General features: G+C 40.7%; 1 protein-coding gene across 2 annotated transcripts in view; it reads right to left on the bottom strand.

Annotated features, from left to right (window-relative positions):
- Nucleotides 1-22,472, bottom strand: part of LOC114570760 (collagen alpha-1(I) chain) — a 143,812-nt gene that overhangs the window by 101,016 nt on the left and 20,324 nt on the right. For both annotated transcript variants that reach the window (XM_028601288.1, XM_028601289.1), the window contains exons 2-4: nt 7,759-7,906; nt 6,193-6,351; nt 4,333-4,525 (exon numbers count right to left, since the gene is read on the bottom strand). In XM_028601288.1, the coding sequence (XP_028457089.1) occupies nt 4,333-4,525; nt 6,193-6,351; nt 7,759-7,906 (500 nt within the window). The remainder of the gene's footprint in view (nt 1-4,332; nt 4,526-6,192; nt 6,352-7,758; nt 7,907-22,472) is intronic.

Here is a 22,472-nt window from a genome sequence, read left to right as displayed (position 1 = left end):
CGTGAAGACCCAAGTGACCTTCATGTAGATATAAAAAAAATATATACTGTATGTAAATGTCTCTTAATGCTTGATGTACAGTTACATTTCGGAGATTACAGGAAACTACACCAGTGAGACCTGAAAATCTTGACATACAGAACACCTTGGAAATGTGGCTCTACATCAGATTACAACAGCTCAGTTAACTTACTTATATCCCAGTTTTGGGAAATGACAGTACTAATAAAGTAAGCATGGTTTTGGTGATTTCAATAACATAACTAAGAAAATACATTTAGGTTAAAGTTACAGTTGGAAACTTTTCTAAAAATAACTGTCATATTTGCTCAAACTGTACCTATATCCTGACAGTACTACATTAATCAGATCATCTGTGAAAAAAAATCATGTTCCTTTGCCTCCTCCTGGTGTTTTTAATGGCCTATTGAAAACAACCAATCAGAGCCGAGGAGTCTACATCGCAGTGTCAATGACTGCTCGTGAACTGCGGTCAAACGGTCAAACTAGGCAGTGCTGATCAAATATTCATCAATATTCTGTTACTGCATTGCCTTTTTCTCACCTTAAGTGTTTTCAGAGAAATATTTCAGTGTACGGTTTAGCTGTAAATTGAAAAAGTTTGCTTCGGCCAGTAGGCCGGTGGGCGGTGCTTCATTATGGCTTGATTCAACTAAACAATACACAAAAAATATGTTTCTGAAAACATTTGAAAACAGAAATAAGCAATGTAGTAAAATAATTGATTGATTCAACCGATTCATTTTTGACCAGCACTGCTTAATTTAACAGTTTGCAGTTAAAAGGACAATTCCGGCACAAAATGAACCTGGGGGTTAACAACACATGGGTACTGAGTCGACCGTTCTCTGTGATTTGTTTTCATGCTAATCGAATGTGACCAGTATTAAGGCAAACCACTAATTAGCTTATAACGCTAGTCGACGGGGCCACGCAAAAGTAAAAAGAAATAGCTATTTCTATAGGTTGCCCAGGTTCCGAGCTCGGAAATCTGAGGTCAGGGGGCTTTTCCGACTTTGACCTCGGAAAATCCGAGGTCCGAGTACAAATGGAACGCACTATAATAATCAGGATTTAAAGTGTCATATTCATTGGTGCATGTGGGCGTGGCCTATTTAGCATTTTATGCTAAATTATGCCTTTTATTAAGTTACTTTGGGCTGGAACACGCTAGAGAAATGAAGATTGTCACCATAACTGATGGTGATGTGCTCATGCTCCCCAAAAAATATAATGCCTTTCGGCCTGATGGGTGCGCTATAACTTAGGCCAAAACTTTGAAAGGACACACCCCTCACACAGTAAGTCCAATTGACATGATATTCCTCACACAAGTCCAGCTCAATGTGCTCTAGAAAAAAAGCCTCTTGGACCATGAACAGTCCGCCATGATGGTATTTTGCTTATTTGTATAATGTGAAAAACAGTTAAATGAATAGAACTTTGTCAATTTTGATTCTATCAAGACCAAAATTGGTATACGGCCTTGCGGGGCTGAGATACACAGTTCTACTATAAATGAACAAGATTCATCATAAAACATCAACAACTTCCTAAAGGGCGGTGCTAGCAGGGAATTGCCTATAACTCCAGTTCTGCCACAGCAATCCTAAGCCTGCTGTAGTTCAGGCAGTAGAGCATTTGCCTAACAATCAGATGGTTGGCGGTTTGATCTCAGGCCCTGCAGTCTGATCTCAAAGTATGTATGCGAGTGAAAGGTACCTGTAATAAGTAGAAGTGCCTTGAGAAGGCAGGAAAGGGTTTGAACCTGAGATTTGCTTCTTGCGACTACATTTAGTGATTTGTGTTCACACAAAAATGCCTACAGTATAGTTAGTATATTAACTCTTCTTTCAGCCTATCAAATGGCAATCTCTGCTTGTTTTCATAGTTGTCTATGATGGTAAACTGAATATCTTTGGGTTATGGACCAGTGGTCAGACGAAACAAGCAATTTGAAGACGTCACCTCGGGCTTTGGGAACTTGTGATGGACATTTTCCACTATAGACGTTTTCCAGACCAAACTGTTGCAATTGCAGTTCTAAATTCTTTTGACCTTTTTTAAATGTTTATACACTAAATCAGAATGATCCTTTAGAGAGAAAGCAGTCTGGTACGTCAGTATCTTCACATATTCATACATGTTCTGTATATGTACTGTACTGTATAACTTTCAATGCATGCACAGAATATAAACACAGAATGGAAGGACAATCTCACACATACACACACACCCACAGGTTACTGAAGGTCATGTATTTCACTGCAGTTCCCAGGGTTCTTTTACTTTACCAGCGCCTCTGACATCAGGCCAAACATGACAAAAAAAGCATCAGCAGACATAAAAGCCTTTGTCCTCAGGCTGTTTATAATATGATGGTGGTTAAGAGCGTCTGTGTCTGTATGTGTGTGTGCGTGTGTGCGTGCGTGTAGTTCAAATTTCTTTGTGAAAACATGGATTTAAAATAAATTATATCTGTAATATTAAAATGCAAATTTTTTATTTTGCCACATTCATATCACACAGTTTATGTGCACAAATAAAACTCATTGGGGAAAACTTAAAACTCATTTTAACAAACTTTTTGATTTTACATCCTTAAATCAAACCCAGAGAAAAGTGGAAAGAAACATTCATTTTTCAAGGAACTCCATTTTAAAAGTGTTTAAGTGTTTTTATTTAAAGCAGTAACTGAGGTATATAGAACAATTAAGTTTCATGTTGTCTGCAGAAAACCAAACCAGATGTTTGTGTTTAGCAAACATTACACGTCTGCTAAACACAAACATCTGTTGCATAATTTCATGTAGGAAATCATTTCTGCTAATTTAAGCGGCCAGTGATTATTTTATGTAACAGACTTTGTCTAAAACCAAACACAGATGCACATACAACCTGTTTTTAACTATGCCAATCATATTCATGTTCATATCCTACTTTGATCTTAAAATAAATCCATTAAAATAAAGCAGAATGTGTCCCAGTCGTGCTGCAGTGGAGTAAGAGTAATGTATGGTTTAGCGTTGCCAAACACAAAAGATTGTCCAGAGACAAGACTGTCACCACCTGTGAGTGTGGAAGTGCTCAGTCCTTGGAGCTCAGTAATAAGCTGTCACCGGGGGAAACCAGGCAATGGAGAATCCATTTTATCTGGTGCTAAGAACAAATCCAGATGCACCCCCATTGTGATACAGCCACACTGCCTGCTGTGGTCCTCAGGCTACATGAGAGCAGGTTGTAACTGGGACAGCATGTCCACAACATGCGAAGCCAGGTGCATTATGGGCCTTCAAAATCAGCCTTTAATGGAAGAGGTTCAGTTTTTCCCTTGAGATGAAAACTTAAAAAGGACCATACAAATGAATGCATTGCAGGCTTTATATATTATTCAGCACTTAAAATGAACTACTGTACCGGACAACAGTAATGTTGATAGGTTTCACGTAGCAAGTCCAAATTTGTGTTTTTTTAACTAGTGCAGTGTCCGTTTGGAGCGCATGCCTGTTTGGGAAGGGCCCATTGCTTGGTTACTAGTATACAGCAAAAATGTGAAGTTCACATGAATTGTTCTCCTCATGGGTTTCCTCCCCTAGTCCAAAGACATTCAGCTTTGTTTAACGATAAAGTTAAGTGAAGTGAGATGTCTTCATGTTGCCTGAAGAAAAAGGAGGGGGTTGAGGTTGCTGAACTCATCCTCTGTCCAAACACTCATCACCCTCTGTAATTTGATGTCACACTGGTGCTTGGGAGGTAATTGAGGTTGTGGTTTGAGCAGGTTACAGGGATTTCTACGCATACTTTATAAAAACAAACACACAGTTTCTAAGTATTAAGGGCTACATGTCACTGTGTCTGTGATGAAAAGGGAATGGGGTGGGACAGAGCCATGGGGCTGGAATATCTACTTGTGTGTTCTCTACTCCGCAAGGATGAGCATGTCCTTTCGGACTAAATTCAAAGGAACTAGACTATACTATACACATGTGGCTTATTACAAGGCACCAGTTGTTTTAAATATCACTTGGCTATTGCACAACAATCTGGTCATATAATAGGTATTATTGCACACACGTATACAAAATTGAACGACATTCAAAAATTTGAAGAGATTGACCTGTAGAAAAAAAACGTAATGAATGCAACTTCTGGGCATCTTGTAAATGTTTAGAAAGAAAGGGCAAGACTAACTATAGATGATGTAAGGTTGCTTTTGTGTCTTAATGGTTCTTTTATGATCACTGGGAAAAGAAAAGCAAAAGAAAGTCGCTGAGCTGGAAATACAGATACAACTGGATAGAAGCCACTTACTTCAAATGGAGTCTCAAAGCCCTCGATGATGCCTCCAACCATGAGCAGCCCATTGCCGCCGATCCCCATGCCGTGGTACACCCAGTCCACACTCTCCAGCAGAGAGCAGTCCACATACAGCGCCAGCCGCTTGGCAGACACACTGACGGCCAGATGGTGCCACTTTCCGTCAGACAGACCGCTGACTGGGAACCTGACAGACATATGGGTCCTTATGTAATCACATCTTTGGTTTGTGTGTGTTGAGATAAGGGTCTGCATGGATTAATCTAGAAGATACGTTTAAATCTGACTTGGGCCCTCTGACTGCTGGAATACAGATGTCAGTGAAAGTTATAACCTTTTTTATTTCTCTTAACTTATGAAAATGTTCTTTTACTGAATAGCAAGGTTCGGGCTGTAGGTCAAAGAGACTGTCTAAACTAAACTTTTAATGCTACGTCCATGACAGCTCAAGGGCTGGCAGAAATAAATCTATGTATGCAAACATTGCTGATCTATCACTTTAGCATGCCTTGATAGAAATTACGTAACAGAAGTATTAAAAAAGGCACAAACTCTTTTACAACATTATAGCTTGTTAAGTTAGGGTGCAGAAGAATTCCACAACAAGCTGACAACCACACAAACCTCTGACATATTACTGCTTTATAAAGTTATGCTACCTACTTACAATTAACAACAGGCACAGAGCAACGTTATCATCCCATTGGAGTTGTGTTTGTGTCCACAAAATAATATTAACAACTACTTTCCTTTTAGCTCTGTTTTGGAATGGCCTCTAAATGTTCAACTCTCTTCACAAGCTAATTGCTAAAAGTGTCTGCTATTTGGTGCTGGGCAGGTAGTGTACAGTGTGTTTTTTGATTAAAATAGGAAACAAGGTTTCAATAAAACTAAATTACAGCCTCAAGCCTCTAGCCTGTAGCAGAGATGAGGAGCGGGCTACAGAGTTCTGGTAAGCTCACTTTTTTTCTAACTAAAAGAGTAAGAAGGAAGATTTCTTCCCAGATTCCCCCCATTTTCAAAATTGTAAAATTCAGGTCATTGCTTATCAGATTTCTTTTATTGTTTTTCATTTATCAGACTTTGCACAGCTTCCTCTGGAGCCACAGAAGGCTTTATGGATTTTTTCCCCCCCCTTACGTATGCAGTAAAACTCCCCAAGACTTGTAAAACAGACTTTGATGTGTAAAATCGAGTTCCCCTTAAAATACGAAATATTAATCTTTAATGTCTAGAAGACCCACTACTGTCCTCACATATTCAAGCTGGGCTCTAGACCCCACCAGACATTGTAGGTGGTAGCCACCAGCAGACATGCTGATAAAAAAATGCCAACATTAAAAGGTAACAATAGTATCTATGTGTCTATCTTTTGGCCCAGTTCTGCTTGCTGTCTTGCAGTGATGAATTGCTTTGAGGTCTCTGGTTCATGAAGACAAGAAACCTGCCAAGAGACACCTATAAATCATTTCATCAAAGACACAGCCAAACACAAATTACAGTCAAACAAAACACACATGCTGCAAACAAATACACTTCCACAGGGCTCTCCTCCATCTTGCAGAGACATTTCCATACACTTCAGCCAAGAAGCAGGAATGGGTATGAGTGGGCCTCAATTACCTGAGCTGGCTGTAGTAATCACCTTTTGATTTAATGGATAATGGGTAATGCATTATAAGTCAAAAGCATGAACTTGTTCGCCTCACTATTAGATTTTTAACAATTTTAGCCAACTACCCATGAAGAAAGGTTTCTTGAATCTGCTCAACACTCAATACATACTTAACTTGCACTTGATTTTTTTATTAATTTGGCTCTAAAAAAGGGAAAGGAAACAAAAAGTGGGCTCACTCGTAGTGTCGCTGCTGTGTTCCTATGAAGATGATGGCATGAGCACTGATACGCAGCTGCACCATAACGTGGCTGTCGGGGCTGAGTATGGTGAAGACACTGCGTTCATCTCTCTGAGGACTTCGCAGCTGCACCAGTAAACTGAACTCATCGGCAAACCTAAACACAAACAGACAAACACCATGTAGCCATACAATTGATACTCAAAACATAGTCTATATCCATAATGTTCCACTTCCGGCAATTTCCCTCGAGATGAATGAATAAAGTAAGTAAGTAAGTAAGTAAGTAAGTAAGTAAGTAAGTCAGTCAGTCAGTCAGTCAGTAAGTAGGTAATAGGGGTGCGACGAGATCTCGTTGTACGAGATCTCGCGAGATTAAAACGTGACGAGATTTCTCGTCGAGGTGAAAAGTTGTCTTGTGAGGCGATGTGATTTCAGCATGATGGAGCGTGAAATTACTATTGAAGATCCCCCTGCCACTTTTAAATCATTTGTGTGGCAACATTTTGGTTTTCCTGCAGAAATAATAAACGGCGAAAGAGTGACAGACAAGACGAACGCAATATGTAAACATTGTAAGAAAAAAATGTCGCGGGTGCAGTAGTTAGTAGAGAGCTGTGGTGGTGCTGTAAGTGTTTTTGCATAGTGCTCGTGTTAGCCGCGGTTTACATATTGTGTTCGTCTTGTCTGTCACTCTTTCGCTGTTTATTATTTCCGCGGGAAAACCAAAATGTTGCCACACAAATGATTTAAAAGTGGCAGGGGGATCTTCAATAGTAATTCCACACTCCATCATGCTCACATCGCCTCAGGAGACAACTTTTCACCTCGACGAGAAATCTCGTCTCGTTCTCGTGAACACAATCTCCTGATGTGTCTCGTCTCGTGGAGTAAGCGTCTCGTCACACCCCTAGTAAGTAAGTAAGTAAGTAAGTAAGTAAGTAAGTAAGTAAGTAACTATCTATCTATCTATCTATCTATCTATCCATCCATCCATCCATCCATCCATCCATCTTCCGGAAAATTCCGCTGTATTTCACTAATGTAGGCCGGATATCCGTTGCCTTGGGCTTTCTTGTGTTGGCATTTTAACCTCCGGTGGATTTCTGAGGACTGTGGTTAACTGCTCCTGAGATCTCTGCAGGGTAAATCCAGACAGCTAGCTAGACTATCTGTCCAATCTGAGTTTTCTGTTGCACGACTAAAAAAAACTTTGAACGTACACACGTTCCACCAAAACAAGTTCCTTCCCGAGGCTCTTGCTGCGTCGCCGTTGCTCCGTATGGTGCAAGATGACTGTGATTGGTTTAAGGAAATGTCAATAAACCACAGCACGTTTTTCTACCATCCCGGAATGCTGTGTGGACTTGCCAGACCCTCCTCCGCAGCACTGTGGAGGAAGGTCTGGCAATGCAAGACTACTCAAAACATAAAAAAGGATACCACCAGTAAGATATCCCACAATGAAAATGTTTAACTGACTAACTGACCAAAACCTTTACATACATTAGTAAGGCATTATTAATAGTTACTGTAACATACGGAGATGTGGATGAAAGCGTACCCGTCAGTGAGGAGATGTTGAAGAGAGAGAGCCAAGGTGGAGTACTGTCCCACTTGTAGGACTGGACACCTGCTGTCGTCCACAGTCAATGAGGCGTTACTGCTGTTTGACATCTGAAGAGAAAGCTCCTGCAGAATGTTCACCTCATCTGTAGGGATAAAAAAAAAAAAAAACACAGTTTAAGTTATAAAAAAAAGCTTTTATTTATTTTATTTTTTTGGTGATTCTTTTTGGCTTTTTAGACCTTTATTTGATAGGACAGCTTAGGCTGTATATGGGTGCACGCTCTACCAGGAGAAATACCCAGGCGCTCTCAAAAAGCTTTTTTACATATAAACATCATGCAGACGTTAAACATCATCTCAAACAAGCACAGATCATTTTGTCCTACAATATTAGAGAGCACGGTGTATTATGTGCTTGTATAAGAAGAACCCAGTGCATGCAAATATGTAGTGAGACATCAAAGTGATTCAAAAGAGTTTTCATTACAGACAGAGAGGGAGTTAAGAAACAGAACTTCATCTTTCATCTATCTAATTCATGTTATAGCAGCATCATAAGAGTCCAAATGAATGGTTTCTGTAACTTTTCGATGCATTGGCCAGGATAGGCCCTAATGAAGGGGAATTTCAATGCTACAGCCTGCAATGATATTAAGGTAGCAGTTTGGGGAAGACGCTTTCCTGTTTCAACATGACAATGCCTCTTTACAAAAAGCCAGATTCATAAAGAAAAAGGGTTTGCTTGCACAGAGTCCTGACACTTAACCTCATCTGGCATATTTGGGATGAACTGGACCAGGCCTGATCACCCAACATCAGTGCTGGACCTCACTAATGCTCTTGTGTCTGACTGGAAGCAAATCCCTGCAGCCATGTTCCAAAATCTGGTGGAAAGCCTTTCCAGAAGAGTGGAGGCTGTTCTAGATCAATGCCCATGGTTTTAAAATGGCATGTTCAACAATGAGTAAAGGCGGGTGTCCACGTACTTCTGGCTCTCTGTGTTTGATCTGCACCGTTTCAAAATTGGGGAACCCAGACGGCAACCATCTGCTGCAACTAAACCAAATCATTCTTCTTAGGAACAACCTTAACATGCTGTGAACAGACCACTGATGGCATTCCTGAAAAGCGGAAAACCACTGACGGGGCCATTGCCTTTAAAAGCTGCACAGGGCTGCTACAAATTCCAGCCTATTTAGACTTTTTTTCCTTTGGTGCCCTATAGTGCCAAACATTAATGTACTGCTCACCCACAGGCGTTTTTCACATCATTAGAAGCAAGTTATAAGAGAGTCTTTTATTTTTTACTTCATGGGAGCAGGTAAAGTGCCTTTGGTCATGTCCTGTCCACAGGTGGGTTCTGTTGAGGAACTCTGCGCTTTAACAACTCCTCCTGAGGATTATAAATACAGCTCTTCATCATATCTGGAGAAAGTATTGTTATATACTGATCACACTTTAACCTGGGAACTGACTGAGATCATTCCTAGCTTACATGTCAATGCCATTATGTGAGAGGAAGTGCAGAGACTAAAGAGGCTAACAGAAAAGGTGCATTTTAGTAACATGCGAGTGGAAATATCCATTTGACATGTTAGAGTGATCTACATGGGCAGCAGGAAGCCTGAAGATTACAATAGCAGCACTTAAACATGAATCTCTGGGATTTTGCAAAGGGCATACAAGATATTTGGACTGCTTAAGTAGATCTCTCGAGCACTTTCATTAATGAACCAATGTCCGTCAGCTCTTAAGAGACCCGTTTGCTCTTAACACTTAATTTACAGCAGTGCCAGAGAAATCACTGGTCTACAAAGAGCAGCATATAGTCACGCTCTGCTGCCCCGAGGAATGGCACTAGGGGAACATATCTGGTGTCGCACTAAAAATTCCAATCACATCAGCCTTTCAGGAATCCTCAAAGATATATGGACGAGAACCACTTAGAGAGAAGAAAGGATTTGAATAATGGTTTGCACTTTTAACCTTTAGTTAGACAGCCGTAAGGAATGTGAGGTCAAAACGTCTGCTAATCAGGTAAACAAGACCGTTTTTTTGGTTTTGAAAAGAGGCTCAGAGTCACAAGAGCAAGTTAATGAGAAACCCCTTTGTTTATCTCAGTCCACAAGGAACCCAGATGATGAACAGAACATCGCCCAGTCCAATTTCAGATTTTAATCTCACAATTTGCTGTTAATGTTGTTTTCTAAACGGAAACATACTTCTGCTTAATCATGGGGCGATTCGATTTTGAGGACAACATATGCCAACCATTCCTGCTGATGCTAGTGTTAAAGGAGCACTCCACCAAGCTTAGTTTACCTCTCAAGTAGTTGTACTTGCCAGACTCATTCGCAAATGCTTCTTAGTCCTCTCAGTTCATTTTTGATTTCCAAGGGGGGGGGAGTTATCAACAGCACAGACCAAAATGCCCCTGGACCCAATTGAATAGACAACCAATCAGAGCAACAAAACGACATATAGCTCTGAGCATCACATGCAAGTTGGGGGCGATGCTTGGTTAAATCCCATCAATTGCAATGGTATACATGATCATATGAATGATATTTTTGATCTTGCATTCGTCGTAAAAATAAGGACAACCAATTTAAGCCTGTAATGACTGTATTTTCTTTTTAACAAATGTGCAGAAGAAAAGAGAACATTTTCAACAGGAATCACTGCCCTGTCTTATAATTAGTTAGTTAGAACACATCCTAATTTGCAGTGATTTCCCAAAGCTGCATCAAGCTGCAAAGTGAAATCATCTATTATACCAACAGACAAGCTGATGAAAAACTCTTATTAATGCTTATTCCATTAATGGCAAATTCATCTTGGCTTTCTATTTTAGGATTTTATATTAGAAAAAGGAACAGATTCTTCAAAATGCCAGTAAACACGCCATTTCTACTCTGTCTCTAAAACTCGCTGTGGGCTGAGAAGAAATGATGGGACTGAGGTGGATGAGATGCAGCTGCAAATGCCATTGGCATGAAAGTATGAAGGTAGGTATGATTAGTATTATTACTTCGCTGAAAGCCACACAGCGGGTGGATGAGCCACGTATGGTGAATAAAGCAGCTGAATCAATAAGGTAATGCAAAAGCGACTTCAGTGGTCTGCCTGAACCAATGATACGCTTCATTTGTGTGAAAAGCGTGACGGTTATGTGACATGCTCATTTAGCGAGCACAATCTACAAGGCACTCGATTTGTTATTTGGATTTTCATGTCAATTAAAAAGGTCCCATGACATGTTGCTCTTTGGATACTTTTATATAGACCTTAGTGGTCCCCTAATACTATATCTGAAGTCTCTTTCAGGGGGTGTGGCCTTGACCAACTGCCACTTTGCTCATTTGAAAGCCATGATTTCTCTCTCTCATGGGTGGGCCAAATTCTCTGGGCGGGCAAAGCAGAGAAAGGGGAGGTAACCTTGCTCCTTATGACCTCATAAGGAGAAGATTCCAGATTGGAAAGATTCATTTTCTCAAAGGCAGAGCAAGATACCCAGTGCTCGGTTTACACCTATCACCATAGGATTGATTTAAAAAAAAAATTGAAATGACAAAATGTGGCGATACAAGGTTTCTGCCCAACGGTGACAAATTGTTTTAGCACTAAGGGATGTAATCACACACAAGACGATTCTGCTAAATACCATCAGTATTGATGTGGAAACAATAACCTCACAAGGTAGAAATATCCATTTTACTCAGAACAGTCAAAGCCAAGACCATATTGATGTTACAGATTTTCCGCCACAATAGATCAATAATCAGAAATATGTACATCTGATGTTTAGATGGGTATCAGATGGCCATCGTTCACATTTACCAACTAAATCTCTCATTTATCAGGCATACAATTATACAAGCTTCAAACTATTTACAAATTGCAATGAACCATAACAACGTCATCAGCATCAATCAGAGAATCCACAATCTCCACTCTCATACCGAGAAGTGTGTGGGACTGCTGATGCCACAATTTCTAAATGAGCAGTAATGTATAGCCTCAGGAACTGGAAAATGGTCTCACACACGTACTGCTCTAATGGTCTGATTGTCTTTATTAAGCCCCACTTGTGCGGTACTGTTCATGAAAGAACATGTCATGTGCCAACGCTGTGCCCTCAGGGAAAACTTAGGAACATGAAAAATAGCCCTGTGCTTTTCTTCCAACACTATAATCAAAAGGATCAAGCCATTACGATGGGGGGGAGGGGGTAAGGAGGAAGGGGGGGTGCCGCCAGTCATGCCCGTTTTGTTTCCGGCAAAAGTGAAACAGATGTTTTAATCCTGTATCTGGAGAAATGTGAATACACACTTTCAGGGTTAGCTCAGCCTTTGTCCCATTTACCCAGACAAACTATTTTGTGCAGTCTGATGATATGCTCACTGTAACGCTGTAAATATGAATGACCAGCAACATTTGCTGAGTAAATTAAACTGAACAATACATGGTTGATAAAACTAAGATTCAAAATGAACTGGGACATCTCACCTGAACTACCAAGACAAAGAGTCTACAGCCGTAAAGTCTCTGTGAGAGACTGACTGCATGGCAACACGCTCACAATGAGGATGCTAACATGCAAAAGCTAAGGTTTAATGTTTACCATGTTCAATATATTAGTTTAGTGTTTTGGCGTGATACAATTAGCTACTAAGAAGTAACTACAATGTTGCACGTATGTCACTGGTTAAACGTTCTACAAAGCCCAAGCCATCACTTTGGGCAGGGCTGTGTAAAAGCCTGTGATAACAACAATATCACCATATGTTGCACGGGTAACCCTTTCTAAAGCAGAAAAAAAAAAGACTGATCTCCAACCAAGGACATGAACAGTACAGAATACAGTGCATCGGGGAAAGAGTACTGAAAATCAGACAACATCTGTATGTGATCTTCTTTAGACGCCCCCAAGCATCTGGTCTATTTTTGGTGACAATTCCATGTTCTGATCCTTTCCATAAATCGCATCAGTCGCCTCCTTATGAGGAAAAGTGATAATCTGTGTAACAAATGGAAGCCTTCATGATGATCCACCATTGTCAAACTAAATAATACAAACGCCTCTAGAGAGACATGCAGACAAATAGTAAAAAGGATGCAGTAATTCTGTGTTTACTCTACTTCAATAGCTACTACAACAGCTATTTGCCAGAACTACTTTGATTTACTTGACAGTTAAAGGAGAATTCCGGTCGATTCCAACACGTAGCTCTATGGTTTGTAAATTGGAGTGCTGTCAGTAGCGAGAAAAACGAGAACAATCGGTGCTGCCTACACAGTGTTATCCTCCTGCTACGGATTGCACCCAGGAGACTGAAAAAGGGCAAGTTTTAAATGTGCGTTTAGCCTCTTAACATGTAGACAAGTGTCTAACCATGTGAAGTTATTCCTTCAGAGTGAACACAGTGAATCTGACTGCAGTAGGTGTGAAAGAAATGCATGAAATACCTCCGTTTAGTTCCGGTGTTGAGACGGTAGGACAAGTGGTTAGGGACTGTATACAAACTACAACACCGAAAAGAGATACAACAAAAATATTTATTAATTTAATGATTAAATAAGGTAGTGTCTCCAAATTTACCTCAATTATAAATTGTCTCCTGCTAGTTGTACTACATCACTTACTTTAAAAAAAAATATATACAAATTTTTTTTAAATAAATATTTTTAATTTTTTAGTTTGTAGATGGTGCCAAAGCACTCGTCTTGCTGTCTCAACACCGGAACTAAACAGCTGAATTAGAACAACTTTCATGCATTTCTTTCACATCTACTGCAGTCAGATTCACTGGGTTCACTCGGAAGGAGTCACTTCACATGGGTAGGCACTTTCAATTCCAATTCAATTTGTAATGACATTTCGAACCTGATAGGTCAACCCGTTCTCTCTCTCCCGCTTGGTCAGTGGCTCTCAGAGTCACACACTGACGTAAAGTCTGGCACGTGGGACTGCTGGGATTGGTTGAAGTTGCGGGAAACTCCGGTTATTGGTCACATTTGCGGAAAAGTTGCAGTGATTGGTCAAAATTGCGAGTCGCACCAAAGTAACGGTGATTGGTTGAATTTGTGCGAATTCGCGTGATCGCGACATCACAAAATCCTGGAGGGACTGTTTAAAGAGCTCAGTTGGTGATGTTAGTGAATGGATGTCTGACAATGAATAAAAGTCAGTTTTGGATAACGAGTTAACATTTCCCTCATTGATGATAATCCAGAAATGTAGATGCTTTTAGGACGATCATATGCAACTCATTTATGATCTTTTTGAAAGTGGTTTTGTGTTTAGGAGACATATGGTTCACATGCATTCTCCATTGCACGATGAAGTTACATCAATTCCATCATTCACCATGATTTCTCCACATCAGAGACAGTGTTGACGGTTCTGAGTCTTACCAGTAAATGAGTCCTGTCTTTAAACCACTAAACAGGTCAATTTGTTTGGAAGGCATCAACATACTTGCATTTGTGTTTTACAGGTTTACCATAAAAATCTTAGAAAAACTTAGTTCTTCCTCAGCTGCATTAAGAGAGTGTCTCAATGCATTTCACTCCCTGTTTGGATATCCTTCATTGCTTTGCCAATGACTTAAAGTTAATGTATTACTTTAAGTTAAGGGGTCACAGAAGAGCAAGAAAGTCAGTGCATGTGGCCTCTACAGCTTCTTGCTTTCTTGCATTCTTCTCTCACTGTACATATGAAAACATGCAATGTTGTCTTTGTTCTTTTCTACCGTTAGGGAGTTGGGTATAGGAAGACAGGAAGTAGAGCAGAAACAATAGTGGATTTATTAGATGACCGTGAAAAATGCCAATCAGTTGATTGGCATTTTTCACAATTTCACTTGAGTTGTGATAGACCAAACAATTAATTAAAGAAAATAACCAGCAGATTAATGGATAATTTCAGCCCTAACAGGAAGTTAATTAACTAATCAACTTGTTTGACCTGCAAGGCCACACTTCAGCTCCTCTGCCAGGCTCTGCAACCTACGGCTACCCATAATACCCTTCTCTATCTCTATCCACAGAGAGGTTGATGTATATCTTTGCAGTATAATTCCCACCTTACACAACAGATCAAAAATGACATGTTGGGTCCGGACCCCATCCTTGCTCTATATCACAAAGTGAGTGAAAGAACATAATTTCTTTGGGATAAATTATTTAAACACAACACAACCGGATAATGAAGCATCCAGTGTTGGAGGTATCTGCGTACAGATTCTCTCCAATATAATGGAACTAGATGGCACTCAGCTTGTGGGGCTCAAAGTGCTTTTGAAAAACTCAGTTGCTTTCCAGAAATCATGACCCGGTTACTCATGATAAAATTAATTATTTCACTTGCACACATACATATATACCAGTACCAAGCTGCACATACATGCATACTCATGTATATAAATATATGTATATACAGTATGAATGCATGCTTAGTATGTATATGTGTGTGAAGATAAGTATGTATGCATGTATGTGCCTGGGGTAGGAGGTCGTGGTGGATAGGTGGGTCAAACAAACAAATACATAACTTTCAACCAGGAAACCTGCGTTTGTGTCCAGTGCATGGAAGTCAACTTTTTGTTTGAAGTTGACCTACCTAACTTACGTTCCTAACTGTAATGGTAATGTAACTAATATGTAATATATGTACTGTAATAAATCCAAAAATGACACCAATGCCTCATCGATATTAAGGAAACACGTTAAGCTGAAATACTATCTTTTCTGACAACAATGCTAATGTCCGTATTTTTTCTTTTTGAAATTTCCATTCCGTGACGGAATTTCTGTTTGTGTCTTGGCCTGTGTGTTGTTATCAACTGCCCAGTTTGACAGCCAGGCCGGGTTGCCAGATATACCTGTGAAAACGTAAACCCAGCGTGCTACAGCTGTAATGTTAGTACAGCCATGAAAGCAGCAAACAAACGAACAGGATCAACGGAGATAGATTTCTACCCAACCTAAAAAAAAAAAAAAAAACAGTTGCTAACAGTTGTGTGACCAGAGACGTAACCAACCCCGGGTAAATATTGGAGATGTATTTGAAAGATGGAGACAGCTTAGAGCCCAAAAGGACGCAGAGCTGGCTTATTTCCTCCTGAACAGGTAAGCACTAGCTTCAGGCTAATTTATCGTAGCCATTAGGGAGGGGCATTTTATGTCATTTCAACATTTGTGTACTCACATTGAATTATATAGCTAGAGTACCAGAGTTGGTTACTCGCAAAAACAATTGAGACATAGCCAGTAAAGTGATCTTGACTGGTCCTGGCTAGTCCTGGCTAACGCCACCATGCTAACTGATAACGTTAGAAGAGGACCAGGCAAGCAGCCCATGGCTGTTTACAAAGTGTAGTTCAGCGACCGGAGCCAACAATGGTGAGTTATTTTAAGCCACGAGAGGGGGCCTGTAAATCGGAAAGAGAGGACTGTGAGTTTGCAGCGTGTTTAGCGATTGTTGCCGTAATTCTAAGCCAATGAAGTGTCTTCAGTCGGCAAGGAAGTGGTATTTTAAGTGGTTCCTATTGTGATTCTAAGCTGAGGAAGTGTGCCTGTCTGGCGCGTGGAGGGGACGGCGAGGTTGTGGGGTTTTTGGTGGTTCCTACTGTAATTCTAAGCCTAAAAAGTGTGTCTGTCAGTTGGGTACAGAGCTCCGCGTAGTAATGTCTGGCTATGTGAGACAATCGTCTAGCAACGTTGTTGTGGATGCTGCTGTCTCAGCCTAGCAACCTCCGTGAACTTCGAGTCTGGGGAGGAAGACGACTCTCTTCAGAATTTTGAATTTCTACTGCAGTAACGTTTTTAAACACTAGCTGTCAGTATTACATATTGGACCTTTAATTTACCTAACAAAACAAACTAACGAAATTACTCCATTCTGCTTTTCATTTTTTTCCCCCCCATTCCGTTTTTGACTCCCTGCCTTCCATCGAAGTTACCCGTCATCGGAATTACATGACTGCAACGCACGGTCGCAGTTTTAAATATTGTGAATTCAAATAAAACTACTTGGTTAGGTTCAGGAAAAGATCATGGTTTGGGTTAAAATAAGTATGTTTGTTACGTAAGTTAAGTTAGGAATGTAAGTTAAGTAATCAACATAAAAAAAGTCACAAAAGTTGATTTTCTTGCACGGGACACGAAGACGGGTCTCCTCGGTAAAAGTCACATATTTGATTGACCTACCCATCTGCCCCACACTACCACACACACGCAGCACTGTGGATTTTTCCTTTCTAACCTCCTGATAGCGCCACAACAATACAGGAACGCACCAGTCAGACAGAAGGGATCTGAAAAAACAGTGCAACAGCTGTGTCAACCTAACAGGCAGAGGGACACACACACACACACACACACACACACACACACACACACACACACACACACACACACACACACACACACACACACACACACACACACGGTTTGTGGAAGACTAAAGGTGCACATATTTGATGGGTGGCTTAGGGGTCCTATGTGAGAAAATGTTTTTCAATAACCATTGAGTCTAAAACGTTGGCTGCATTTTAACATGTGTCACATATGTCACCTTGTGTTTTGTGTATGTCTTTGCCATGTCTCGCTATTTTATTTGTATGAGCATGTTTTTAACTACTAATTTATAAGGTGACCTTGGGTGTCCTGAAAAGCATAAAATAAAATGTATTATTATTATTATTATTATTATTATTATTATTATTATTATTATTAATAATAAAAGCTAGGCCAGTAAATAAATAAACACTTAAAAAGTACATTCATCATTCATTCAAATCATTAGATTTGAGAAAAGATATTCAGTTAATTTTGCTTAGGTGGTCCAAAATAACTTGGGTGCTGCGCCTAAGCAGAATAGGGAAACCCTGGTATATATTTATATATGTACATGCATGCGTATGTACTGTATGCATATGCATGAGAGTATGCATGCATGTGGAAGTGGTTAGTACTGTTATACATATATGTAAAGTCAAGTATGCATGTATGTGCAAGTACATTGTACTGCATGTATGTGCACTTCAAGTAATCAATTTTGGCCTAGGTAGCTTCTCGAATTCAAGTCCTCGGCCTAAACAGCTGTATACTGGAATCAAACATACACATATATGGTAGGCTAACGTAAACAAGACCTACAGTATATTCACATACCAAAACTACAAAAAGCAACAATCGGTGTGTACTCTGGCAGTGTTGCTGCAGATTTGTTTGTTTTTGGATGAAGTCCAGTATAAAAAAAGGCTCCTATTCACACACTGTAAACTGTATAGCTGCCAGCTACACACAGCATCTGTCCAATCATTTCTCAGTAACCACAGCATATAAATCACAGACTGTGCCTGCTTAATTAGCCTCAAGAAAAGAATACCGTCTTACAATGCTGTCATACATTCTTTGATATAAAAAAATCTCTTTGACAGCATGGAAAAATGATTCGTCAAAATGTTCAACAGATGGAGCAATTTAAAACCAGAACTGTTTTACATAAGAGGAAGAAAGAAAAACGTTGAGCATGTTCTGTGATTTCTTGAGTGAAAAACCTCAAACATTCTCATTCCAGAGGGATGATGCCTCAGTGTGAACATGAACACACTCGGAGCAGGATTTTCTTTGGAACAGAGTTTGAGTTGCGGAGCAGAGTGAGGCCAAAAAGGAGCCATTTACTCCACTACAGTCCACTTTCAAAACTCCATGCTTTGGACAAACCTCTCTTGATTGTACTAATTTATTTTGGCTCAGCATGCAAGAAGTTTACAGACTTTATGTCAGACTGTTAACAGTGGGTAGCAAAGCTCAGGTCCACCATGAGCCAACAATAGGGAATGGCATGAGGCCAGAATAAAGCCAGTCTACACTTCCACTATTTTTGTAACTCTCTACATTTGTAGTGATTATCTGGCTTGGCTGAAGCCCAGCTCTGAGTCAGTCCATGGCTGTCAATTTAAAAGGAGGAAAAACAAGCAAGAAGGTGCCAGGTTCTGCCTTAGACAAGAGGGTCAAAACTAAGACGTAACCAATCAATCAGCAACCAGTTGTACCTGGCCAAAATCTGATAACAAGTCAACGTTTAAATAAAAAAAAGATTGCTTTTAGTTTTGGATACATTTCTTATGCATGTGTTACATGTCATTATTTCAATATGGAACTTTTGGCTTGACTTTTTCAGCGTTACTTAAGATTGAAAGCAATGCCTTATGGCATGAAACAGAATATTCTATTGGGATTGCCCACATACTGTTCCTCCAGTGGGATAGGTAATTTTGGAGGGGAGGGCAGTCAGTCAGCGAGGGCCAGACCTGGCATACAGGGGCCACTGAGGGTCACTGATACAGGACAACACTGAATGTTATCTTACCTCTGGCTGGCTCTGGTTCTCTGCGGCACATTGACTACAAGTTGGGTCACAGTGGGGCCTGTTTCCTTCTTAAACACAGACAGGCACGTTCCTACTGTTTATACTTTATTCTACACGCTGTGCACCATGACAAACCTCAAGGGGGACAGATTGAATGGAGCTCCTAGTGTTTATTAATTCATTTAGACCAGCCTGAGAAAAGTGATTGTTGCAAAACTGTCAGTGTCAGTGAGTATCACAGTTGCTGTAAAGAGAAAATGATTTAGGACTTTGAGGGATTCAAAGAGCACAGGTGGAGAGTGAGATTTATACTGATTTATATTTATGTCTGACCACTACAGCATGTTTTACACTTAAAGCTTTAGTGCATACCTTTTTGATATTAATGAACGTCCGTTACATTCAAGCCATTGCCAAATGATTTGCTAAAAGGCTAATTAAGACTATCAGCTCCATACAACTCTCTCTGTATTTCTCAGTATGGCTACGTTCAGAAGTCTGTGTCGTCCGGTGACTTTCCCGCGCAGAAACTCAAGTGAAGATAATAGGCTCGTTCGAGATGAACTGCGCCTCGCCTGTAAAGTAGACGAGAGCAGGCGGCAGCAGTGGGGGGCGGTGACAAAAGTCCGCTCTCAAGTCGGACAGTTTTCCAGCTGATTCCAGTTGCCTTCTGTGGTCCGATTCCGATTTAATAAAATGTTATCACACCCATATATCAGCTCCTACACAGTCTCCAGTTGATTTTATTATGACAGAGTAGCTGTCAAAATTCTCTACATGCGATCTGTTGCTGATATTAATTAACAACACACTGTAGATGATCCGTAATCTGAACAGATTTAGTCTCTCTGACTTCTAAATGTTAACTATCAGCCACACTACATGTGTCCCGTACAGAATAAGCTTTTAAATCAGACAAATTGCAGTTAAAATCCCTCCAATTCAAAATCAATAAAAAATGTATATAAAACGTCATCATGTTGAGTCGATTCTGAACCAGTCAGCTGTTCGATCAGCTGAGAGGCCAGCGTTTCCCAGCATGCACTGGGTCCGCCTGCGTCCGCCTGGCTCTTGCAGTTGGTGAAAAGCAACTGCGCAACCTGCGTCTCAGAACTGCGGCCGCCTTGGTCTCGTGAGATTATCGTTGCCCACGTGTGCATGACGTCAGAGCAAGTCGGGATCAAGTCGGACACAAATCTAACCGGCATGCATTGGGCGCCGATCGCCGGTGATCGATTCTGCGCACATCTGGCTCATCTCGAACAAGCCTATTGACCTCTTCTGAAGAGTCCATCATATTTTTTTTAATCCTCCGTGTCCTCCTTGGCTATTTGCAACTGCGTGGAGGAGGGGCGGGGGCGCGTGCGCGATCACGGAAGGCTGCATCATGCGGATGCACCGACAGTGTTGTTATTACTTAGAATTCCTCATGGGGGCGACAGAAACTACGCACTTAAGGCTTTACTATACTTAAAGCTAATCAATCCTACAGTACCAATACGGACAGTTCTGAAAATGTTACAACCTACATTAAGCCTGTTGCTAGTGTCAGAGCCCCAGTTAATGCAACACCAAAGCACTTTTCCTCTTTGGTCCCCCTACAGGTTGGAAGCGGATTTGTCTCATTCGAACTACAGATCCGCTGCCCGATCTGGCAAACTTGCATAGTGCGGTTATAGCCGATAGAAGCCTGAAGCCTCTGTTCAGGGGACTGAGCAGTGTTTGAATCTGTCCCTACCTGTGTAGCCGCTAACACAAGCTAGCAGCTGTCTGCAGATATCAGGCCAATGTCCTTGTCAAGAAACAAACAGGAGGAGCAGATAAATTAGCGTGCAGATGCTTGTGCTCTTTCTCTGCTGAAACAGATTATTAAAATGGACGTCTGTGCTCTACCTAGTTAAAGCCTCTGGTACGGACAGTCCATAGCTTAACGAGATTATCTCTATTTTTGGAATATACTGTAATGTTTGCCAAAAAGGGGTGTAAAAAAAAAATATTTGCCAATCCCTCAGTCCCTACATGTAATGTGAAACAAGTTGCTCGTAGTGACAAAAGCACCGAAAATATTCAGCCAAATATTAGCTATAGGCGCTTTTAAGCCTCATATTAACTCATATGGATAGTTTGCCGTAACATTTACTGTATGGTTCAATCTTCAGTTCAGCTGTTTACAGCAAACAAGCTCAGATTAAACTACTGTAGGCTACCTACTGCCCAGCACCAAATGCACACAAAGTAAAAAAAAAAAAAAAAAAAAAAAAAAAAACACTAGCTAGTAAAGAAACCGATCTAACGGATGAAGAGTTCGATATTTTCCTCAGGAATTAATAAAGACCAGCGATAAAAGGAAACATAAATATGACTGCAAAGGAATGAATTTTTTTGCTCGGTGTCTGCTGGCGGTGTAGCTTTACACATCAGTAATATGTCAGAAGTGTGTCCGTCAGCTTGTTGTAAAGAACTTCTGCCCTCCTTCTTACAATTTGTAAGAGAGCAATCCTTTGTCTGTCGAGGGCCTGTGGTTTTTGGTGGCTGGATGCGGAGTGATAATCACAGGGACACAATAGGACATCCTCCCTCCAATCTAAATCAAACTCTGCCAGCCCACCACAGCCTCCTGGTCTGGCCAACCTCCAGCAGCCATAATCAGGGGAAGCAGAGCCGGCTGTGGTCGGATCACATTACTCTAATGGTCTGAGACGGACCAACAGATAGCTCAATTACTGTTCTGGTACAATTACTGGGCTCTGCTCTGGTAGACAGACAACCCAAATAGGCAGAAGATTAAGACTTCCACCTGCCCTGGTGGAAAACGAGGGGGTGGGGGGAAATCCACTGGGCCAGATAAGTAGGAAATGAGAGATGGAAATTTGGAGTGAACACAGGAAACATAAGAAACTCTGTCTTCCTAAACATCTCAATCAGTCAGTCATCAACAAAGCTTTGAGTGATGAGCACACCTACTGCCACACTAAGCTTTAACTGAACAGCAGATTGTGAAATGCTCACAGATGCAGCACCGTGATGGAAATACCGTCTGTCAGTACAGCCTCAGACTGCTGACTTTATGAGGTATATCAGAGAGCAAGAGAGATCCGATGTTGGGGTATTATTTCAAGAGTCCCTTACAGAGGATATAGTGAGCTTATGTAAAATCTGTGTTTGTGTGAAGACAGGCTTGTTAACTGTGCCGACAGCCCAATGCAGGACACGGAGGGAATTAAGTGGACTGAATGGATATAACAGCTATGCTGTTAGGCTGTAACAAGGCCCAGCAACTGGCTCAGAACACAGTAGATATGGACCCTTGTCATGAAAACCTTTAA

This window comes from Perca flavescens, chromosome 16, assembly GCF_004354835.1.
Source record: "Perca flavescens isolate YP-PL-M2 chromosome 16, PFLA_1.0, whole genome shotgun sequence".
Taxonomy (NCBI): Eukaryota; Metazoa; Chordata; class Actinopteri; order Perciformes; family Percidae; genus Perca; species Perca flavescens.
This window is presented reverse-complemented; position numbering and strand designations above follow the sequence as displayed.